Here is a 9032-nt window from a genome sequence, read left to right as displayed (position 1 = left end):
AGTTTAATGTGATGTAGCTATCTGAATGTACGATTGTACAAATTTCTTCAAATTTTCTTTAAGACATCCTACATAAATCAGGCAAGGCTTCACCTTTCACGTGCACTTTAATCCCATAAAGATGTTTGCAGATGTTTGTAAAAAAAAAAAAAAAACTGGTTGTACCATTAGACTGGAGTATTACATCATAAATGTTAATCACATGGTCAGAAGGACAAATTCTGGAAGATATCAAATATTTGTGAAACTGGAGGTGATTCTAACTTTCTTGAGTGCAGCTATGTAACAATGATTTTTCAAAATTTGTGCAGTAAAACAATAAACTAAGGTACAAAAAGACCAAATACATTTAACATTTTATTATAAAAAGTAGAGAAAATTATTACACTAGAAGTCTAATACAAAATTCAATAATTCACTTCAAAGCAATGCTTTCTTTCATATTACATCATGTTCTTAAAAGATAATCCAACCTCAATGATACTTCTTTTTTTTCCAATATTAATTTAAGTTCATGTTTGTTGGACAGATTTTCAGAGGACGTCTTTTTCTCTAATACCCTTTCTTGGTACAACATTACCAAGTTCAAGTTCCAAAATGAAACATAGTATGACTAGATAACCTAGTCCAATGAATCAAACAATAAATATGATTAAAACACATTACAAAACAATTAATACATAAAATATAAAACAAATTTTTTTCTTAGTTTTAATCTAAATGAGATTTTTGCATGTGAAGATATGTCACTTTCCACTTTCATTTTGATTAAGCCACTGTCTTTGACATCATTTTCCACCTCAAGTATGGCATCTCCCACATGATAATGGTTAGCTAATCTGGAACCTTGCTCTGACAGGACTTGTAAACCACAGTTAATGACATACCACTTACCAAGTAAGTCAAGGGATGATTGATGCTTTTAAAGTTTATATAATGTCCACAAAAACTTCCTGCACTTTGCAAAAAAGATAATTACTCATTGGAAAAGAGAGTTTTTGCTAAAGAAGAGATTGCTGCAGTTGACACTTTTGCTCTGTGTAGTACAGCAAAGAAAGAAAGTGGATCCGAGCATCCTGAAAGAGAAAAAAATATTATCACTACAACTAACATTAGACATGGCACACAATGAAATTTCATTAATATAAAAATATTTCTATCTAAACATAAACAATATCAACATTTCAGCTACAATTAAAAATTATTCTTAAATAAATGAAGCAATCAATCTGGACACCAAGCTCTCTCCCCAACATCACACACATGATGTTACAACTTATTATATGATATACATGTATGCTCGTATAGAGACACTTTATTAAAGAATGGGGGATAAAGGTGAACATGCAAATTACAGATATAAGACTATACTATCCCTGGGTTACAGTAGAAAGAATTCTACCTTCATATTCACACCATGTTCTAGAAGGTGACATATATATGGGAGGTATTGACTGAGAGGGTGAAGGCATGTACAGAGCATCAGACTGGGGAAGAGCAGTGTGGTTTCAGAAGTGGTAGAGCATGTGTGGATCAGGTGTTTGCTTTGAAGAATGTATGTGAGAAATACTTAGAAAAACAAATAGATTTGTATGTAGCATTTATAGAGTTGATAGAGGTGCTTTGTAGAAGGTATTAAGAATATATGGTGTGGGAGGCAAGAAGCTCGTGACTGAGCCTGGTAAAGAGAGTGAAAGAAGAAAGCTGAGAGTGAATGTGAATAAGAGCGAGGTTATTAGGTTCGGTAGGGTTGAGGGACAAGTCAATTGGGAGGTAAGTTTGAATGGAGAAAAACTGGAGGAAGTGAAGTGTTTAGATATCTGAGAGTGGATTTAGAAGCAGATGGAACCATGGCAGCAGAAGTGAGTCACAGGGTGGGGGAGGGGGCGAAGGTTCTGGGAGCGTTGAATGCGTGGAAGGTGAGAACATTATCTTGGAGAGCAAACAGGCTATGTTTGAAGGAATTGTGGTTCCAACAATGTTATATAGTTGCGAGGAAGGTGGATATGTTGGAAATGAAAAGTTTGAGGACAATACATGGTGTGAGGTAAGAGAGATGTGTGGTATTAAAATGAGTGTGGTTGAGAAAGCAGAAGAGGGTGTATTGAAACAGTTTGGTCACATGGAGAGAATGAGTGAGGAAAGATTTACAAAGAGGATATATGTGTTAGAGGCGGAGGGAATGAGAAGTGGGAGACCAAATTGGAGGTGGAAGGATAGAATGAAAAAGAATTTGAGCGATCAGGGCCTGAACATACAGGAGGGTGAAAGGCATGCAAGGAATAGAGTGAACTGGAACGATGTGGTATACCAGGGTTGACGTGCTGTCAATGGATTGAACCAGGGCATGTGAAGTGTCTGAGATAAACCATGGAAAGTTCTGTGTGGCCTGGATGTGGAAAGGGAGCTATGGTTTCGGTGCATTACACATGACAGCTAGAGACTGAATGTGAACGAATATGGCATTTGTTGTCTTCTCCTAGCGCTACCTTCCACGCGTGCTGGGAAGGGGGGTGCTGTTTCATGTGTGGTGGGGTGATGACCGGAATGGATGAAGGGAGCAAGTATGAACATATACATGTGTATATATGTATATGTCTGCATATGTCTATGTATGTAAATGTATGGATGTTAATGTGCTGAGAGGTGCAACTGGAGGGATGTCTGATCATTATCTTGTGGAGGCTAAGGTGAAGATTTGTATGGGTTTTCAGAAAAGAAGAGTGAATGTTGCAGTGAAGAGGGTGGTGAGAGTAAGTGAGCTTGGGAAGGAGACTTGTGTGAGGAAGTACCAGGAGAGACTGAGTACAGAATGGAAAAAGGTGAGAACAATGGAAGTAAGGGGAGTGGGGGAGGAATGGGATGTATTTATGGAATCAGTGATGGATTGCGCAAAAGATGTTTGTGTCGGGGGTGGAGGGAACAAGAAGTGGGAGACCAAATTGGAGGTGGAAAGATGGAGTGAAAAAGATTTTGTGTGATCGGGGCCTGAACATGCAGGAGGGTGAAAGGAGGGCAAGGAATAGAGTGAATTGGATCGATGTGGTATGCCAGGGTTGACGTGCTGTCGGTGGATTGACTCAGGGCATGTGAAGCATCTGGGGTAAACCATGGAAAGTTGTGAGGGGCCTGGATGTGGAAAGGGAGCTGTGGTTTCGGGCATTATTGCGTGACAGCTGGAGACTGAGTGTGAACGAATGGGGACTTTGTTGTCTTTTCCTAGTGCTACCTCGCACACATGAAGGGGGAGGGGGATGGTATTCCATGTGTGGCGAGGTGGCGATGGGAATGAATAGGGGCAGACAGTGTGAACTGTGTGCATGGGTATATATGTATGTGTCTGTGTGTGTATATATATGTGTACATTGGGATGTATAGGTATGTATATTTGCGTGTGTGGGCGTGTGTGTGTGTACATTGTGTATGGGGGTGGGTTGGGCCATTTTCTTTCGTCTGTTTCCTTGTGCTACCTCGCAAACGCGGGAGACAGCGACAGAGCAAAATAAATAATAAAAATATATATATATATATATTTTTTTTTTCTTTCATACTATTTGCCATTTCTCACATTAGCTAGGTAGCATTAAGGACAGAGGACTGGGCCTTTGAGGAAATATCCTCACCTGGCAACCTTCTTCGTTCCTTCTTTTGGAAAATTAAATTAAAAAAACAAAAAAAACGAGAGGGGAGGATTTCCAGCCCCCCACTCCCTTCCCTTTTAGTCGCCTTCTACAACACGCAGGGAATACGTGGGAAGAATCTTTCTCCCCAATCCCCAGGGATAATATATGAGAGGCAAGTGTTTTGGGAGCAGCTGAATGAGTGTGTTAGTGGTTTTGATGCATGAGACCGGGTTATAGTGATGGGTGATTTGAATGCAAAGGTGAGTAATGTGGCAGTTGAGGGAATAATTGGTATACATGGGGTGTTCAGTGTTGTAAATGGAAATGGTGAAGAGCTTGTAGATTTATGTGCTGAAAAAGGACTGATGATTGGGAATACCTGGTTTAAAAAGCGAGATATACATAAGTATACTTACGTAAGTAGGAGAGATGGCCAGAGAGCGTTATTGGATTACGTGTTAATTGACAGGCGTGCGAAAGAGAGACTTTTGGATGTTAATGTGCTGAGAGGTGCAACTGGAGGGATGTCTGATCATTATCTTGTGGAGGCTAAGGTGAAGATTTGTATGGGTTTTCAGAAAAGAAGAGTGAATGTTGGGGTGAAGAGGGTGGTGAGAGTAAGTGAGCTTGGGAAGGAGACCTGTGTGAGGAAGTACCAGGAGAGACTGAGTACAGAATGGAAAAAGGTGAGAACAATGGAAGTAAGGGGAGTGGGGGAGGAATGGGATGTATTTAGGGAATCAGTGATGGATTGCGCAAAAGATGCTTGTGGCATGAGAAGAGTGGGAGGTGGGTTGATTAGAAAGGGTAGTGAGTGGTGGGATGAAGAAGTGAGAGTATTAGTGAAAGAGAAGAGAGAGGCATTTGGACGATTTTTGCAGGGAAAAAATGCAATTGAGTGGGAGATGTATAAAAGAAAGAGACAGGAGGTCAAGAGAAAGGTGCAAGAGGTGAAAAAAAGGGCAAATGAGAGTTGGGGTGAGAGAGTATCATTAAATTTTAGGGAGAATAAAAAGATGTTCTGGAAGGAGGTAAATAAAGTGCGTAAGACAAGGGAGCAAATGGGAACTTCAGTGAAGGGCGCAAATGGGGAGGTGATAACAAGTAGTGGTGATGTGAGAAGGAGATGGAGTGAGTATTTTGAAGGTTTGTTGAATGTGTTTGATGATAGAGTGGCAGATATAGGGTGTTTTGGTCGAGGTGGTGTGCAAAGTGAGAGGGTTAGGGAAAATGATTTGGTAAACAGAGAAGAGTAGTGAAAGCTTTGCGGAAGATGAAAGCCGGCAAGGCAGCAGGTTTGGATGGTATTGCAGTGGAATTTATTAAAAAAGGGGGTGACTGTATTGTTGACTGGTTGGTAAGGTTATTTAATGTATGTATGACTCATGGTGAGGTGCCTGAGGATTGGCGGAATGCATGCATAGTGCCATTGTACAAAGGCAAAGGGGATAAGAGTGAGTGCTCAAATTACAGAGGTATAAGTTTGTTGAGTATTCCTGGTAAATTATATGGGAGGGTATTGATTGAGAGGGTGAAGGCATGTACAGAGCATCAGATTGGGGAAGAGCAGTGTGGTTTCAGAAGTGGTAGAGGATGTGTGGATCAGGTGTTTGCTTTGAAGAATGTATGTGAGAAATACTTAGAAAAGCAAATGGATTTGTATGTAGCATTTATGGATCTGGAGAAGGCATATGATAGAGTTGATAGAGATGCTCTGTGGAAGGTATTAAGAATATATGGTGTGGGAGGCAAGTTGTTAGAAGCAGTGAAAAGTTTTTATCGAGGATGTAAGGCATGTGTACGTGTAGGAAGAGAGGAAAGTGATTGGTTCTCAGTGAATGTAGGTTTGCGGCAGGGGTGTGTGATGTCTCCATGGTTGTTTAATTTGTCTATGGATGGGGTTGTTAGGGAGGTAAATGCAAGAGTTTTGGAAAGAGGGGCAAGTATGAAGTCTGTTGGGGATGAGAGAGCTTGGGAAGTGAGTCAGTTGTTGTTCGCTGATGATACAGCGCTGGTGGCTGATTCATGTGAGAAACTGCAGAAGCTGGTGACTGAGTTTGGTAAAGTGTGTGGAAGAAGAAAGTTAAGAGTAAATGTGAATAAGAGCAAGGTTATTAGGTACAGTAGGGTTGAGGGTCAATTCAATTGGGAGGTGAGTTTGAATGGAGAAAAACTGGAAGAAGTGAAGTGTTTTAGATATCTGGGAGTGGATCTGGCAGCGGATGGAACCATGGAAGCGGAAGTGGATCATAGGGTGGGGGAGAGGGCGAAAATTCTGGGGGCCTTGAAGAATGTGTGGAAGTCGAGAACATTATCTCGGAAAGCAAAAATGGGTATGTTTGAAGGAATAGTGGTTCCAACAATGTTGTATGGTTGCGAGGCGTGGGCTATGGATAGAGTTGTGCGCAGGAGGATGGATGTGTTGGAAATGAGATGTTTGAGGACAATGTGTGGTGTGAGGTGGTTTGATCGAATAAGTAACGTAAGGGTAAGAGAGATGTGTGGAAATAAAAAGAGCGTGGTTGAGAGAGCAGAAGAGGGTGTTTTGAAATGGTTTGGTCACATGGAGAGATTGAGTGAGGAAAGATTGACCAAGAGGATATATGTGTCGGAGGTGGAGGGAACGAGGAGAAGAGGGAGACCAAATTGGAGGTGGAAAGATGGAGTGAAAAAGATTTTGTGTGATCCTTACGTTACTCACTCGATCAAACCACCTCACACCACACATTGTCCTCAAACATCTCATTTCCAACACATCCATCCTCCTGCGCACAACTCTATCCATAGCCCACGCCTCGCAACCATACAACATTGTTGGAACCACTATTCCTTCAAACATACCCATTTTTGCTTTCCGAGATAATGTTCTCGACTTCCACACATTCTTCAAGGCTCCCAGAATTTTCGCCCCCTCCCCCACCCTATGATCCACTTCCGCTTCCATGGTTCCATCCGCTGCCAGATCCACTCCCAGATATCTAAAACACTTCACTTCTTCCAGTTTTTCTCCATTCAAACTCACCTCCCAATTGAATTGACCCTCAACCCTACTGTACCTAATAACCTTGCTCTTATTCACATTTACTCTTAACTTTGAGAAATGTATGTGAGAAATACTTAGAAAAGCATATGGATTTGTATGTCGCATTTATGGATCTGGAGAAGGCATATCATAGAATTGACAGAGATGCTCTGTGGAAGGTATTAAGATTATATGGTGTGGGAGGCAAGTTTTTAGAAGCGGTGAAAAGTTTTTATCGAGGATGTAAGGCATGTGTACGAGTAGGAAGAGAGGAAAGTGATTGGTTCTCAGTGAATGTTGGTTTGCAGCAGGGGTGTGTGATGTCTCCATAGTTGTTTAATTTGTTTATCGATGGGGTTGTTCGGGAGGTGAATGCAAGAGTATGCAGTCTGTTGAGGATGAGAGAACTTGGTAAGTGATTGAGTTGTTGTTTGCTGATGATTGAGCACTGGTAGCTGATTCGGGTGAAAAACAGCAGAAGCTGGCGACTGAGTTTGGTAGTGTGTGAGAGAAGAAAGCTGAGAGTAAATGTGAATAAGAGCAAGGTGATTAGGTACAGTAGGGTTGAGGGACAAGTCAATTGGGAGGTAAGTCTGAATGGAGAAAAACTTGAGGAAGTAAAGTGTTTTAGATATTTGGGAGTGGATTTGGCAGTGGATGGAACCATGGAAGCGGAAGTGAATCATAGGGTGGGGGAGGGGGCGAAAGTTCTGGGGGCATTGAAGAATGTGTGGAAGTCGAAAACGTTATCTTGGAAAGCAAAATTGGTTATGTTTGAAGGAATAGTTGTTCCGACAATGTTATATGGTTGCTTGGCGTGGGCTATAGATAGAGTTGTGTGCAGTAGGGTGGATGTGCTGGAAATGAGATGTTTGAGGACAATATGTGGGGTGAGGTGGTTAGATCGAGTAAGTAATGAAAGGGTAAGAGAGATGTGTGGTAATAAAATGAGTGTGGTTGAGAGAGCAGAAAAGGGTGTTTTGAAATGGATTGGTCACATGGAGAGAATGAGAGAGGAAAGATTGACAAAGAGGATATATGTGTCAGAGGTGGAGGGAACAAGAAGTGGGAGACCAAACTGAAGGTCGAAAGATGGAGTGAAAAAGATTTTGAGCGATCAGGGCCTGAAGATGCAGGAGGACGAAAGGCATGCAAGGAATAGAGTGATTTGGAACAATGTGGTATACCAGGGTTGACATGCTGTCAATGGATTGAACCAGGGCATTTGAAGTGTCTGTGGTAAACTATCAAAAGTTTTGTGGGGCCTTGATGTGGAAAGGGAGCTGTGGTTTCGGTGCATTATACATGACAGCTAGAGACTGAGTGTGAACGAATGTGGCCTTTGTTGTCTTTTCCTAGCGCTAGCTCGTGCGCATGCGGGGGAGGGGGTTGTCATTTCATGTGTGGCGGGGTGGTGACGGGAATGAATAAAGGCAGACAGTATGTATTATGTACATGTGTATATATGTATATGTCTGTGTATGTATATATGTGTATACATTGAAATGTATAGGTATGTCTATGTGCGTGTGTGGATGTGTATGTATATTCATGCGTATGTGGGAGGGTTGGGCCATTCTTTCGTCTGTTTCCTTGCACTACCTCACTAACGCGGGAGACAGCAACAAAGTATAATACCAATAACAATAAATATATTTATGCACTCTCTTTTCTCTTTAACAACTCTACATCTTCATCTCACCACTCACTATCCCTTCTAATCTGCCCACCTCCCACCATTCTCATGCCTCATGCCTGTTTTGCACATGTAATCACTGCTTCCCTGATACATCCCATACCTCAGCCACTCCAATCACATCATTTGCTACCCCACAGGAAACAGTATCTCCACCTCCTACATCAGCGAGGTAACATCAGGACAACAGACAAAAAAGGCCACATTCGTTCACCGTCAGTCTCTATCTGTCATGTGTAATGCACCGACACCACAACACCCTATTCACTTCCAGACCTTACAGACCTTTCCATGATTTACCTCAGATGTTTCACATGCCCTGGTTCAGTCCATTGACAGCACATCAACCCCAGTATACCACATCGTTCCAATTCACCCTATTCCTTGCATGCCTCTCACCCTCCTGCATGTTCAGCCCCCAATTGCTCAAAATCTTTTTAACTCCATCCTTCCACCTCCAATTTGGTCTCCTGCTTCTCCCTGTTCCCTCCACCTCTAATGCACATATCCTCTTTGTCAACCTTTCCTCACTCATTCTCTCCATCTGTCCACACCATTTCAACACACCCTCTTCTGCTCTCTCAACCACACTCTTTTTATTACCACACATTTCTCTTACCCTTTCATTACTCACTCGATAAAACCACCTCACACCACATATTGTCCTCAAACATTTCATTCCTAACACATT

The 9032-nt window shown here is 41.8% G+C and overlaps 1 protein-coding gene across 1 annotated transcript in view; it reads right to left on the bottom strand.

The window, feature by feature from the left end:
* Nucleotides 1-344: 344 nt before the first annotated feature.
* Nucleotides 345-9032, bottom strand: part of shtd (anaphase promoting complex subunit 1) — a 596397-nt gene continuing 587709 nt past the window's right edge. The window contains exon 23 of the mRNA XM_071673058.1: nucleotides 345-1076. Within this exon, the coding sequence (XP_071529159.1) occupies nucleotides 976-1076 (101 nt within the window). The 3' untranslated portion in view covers nucleotides 345-975. The remainder of the gene's footprint in view (nucleotides 1077-9032) is intronic.

This window comes from Panulirus ornatus, chromosome 18, assembly GCF_036320965.1.
Source record: "Panulirus ornatus isolate Po-2019 chromosome 18, ASM3632096v1, whole genome shotgun sequence".
Taxonomy (NCBI): Eukaryota; Metazoa; Arthropoda; class Malacostraca; order Decapoda; family Palinuridae; genus Panulirus; species Panulirus ornatus.
Note: the sequence above shows the minus strand (reverse complement) of the source record. Positions and strands in the feature narration are given on the sequence as shown.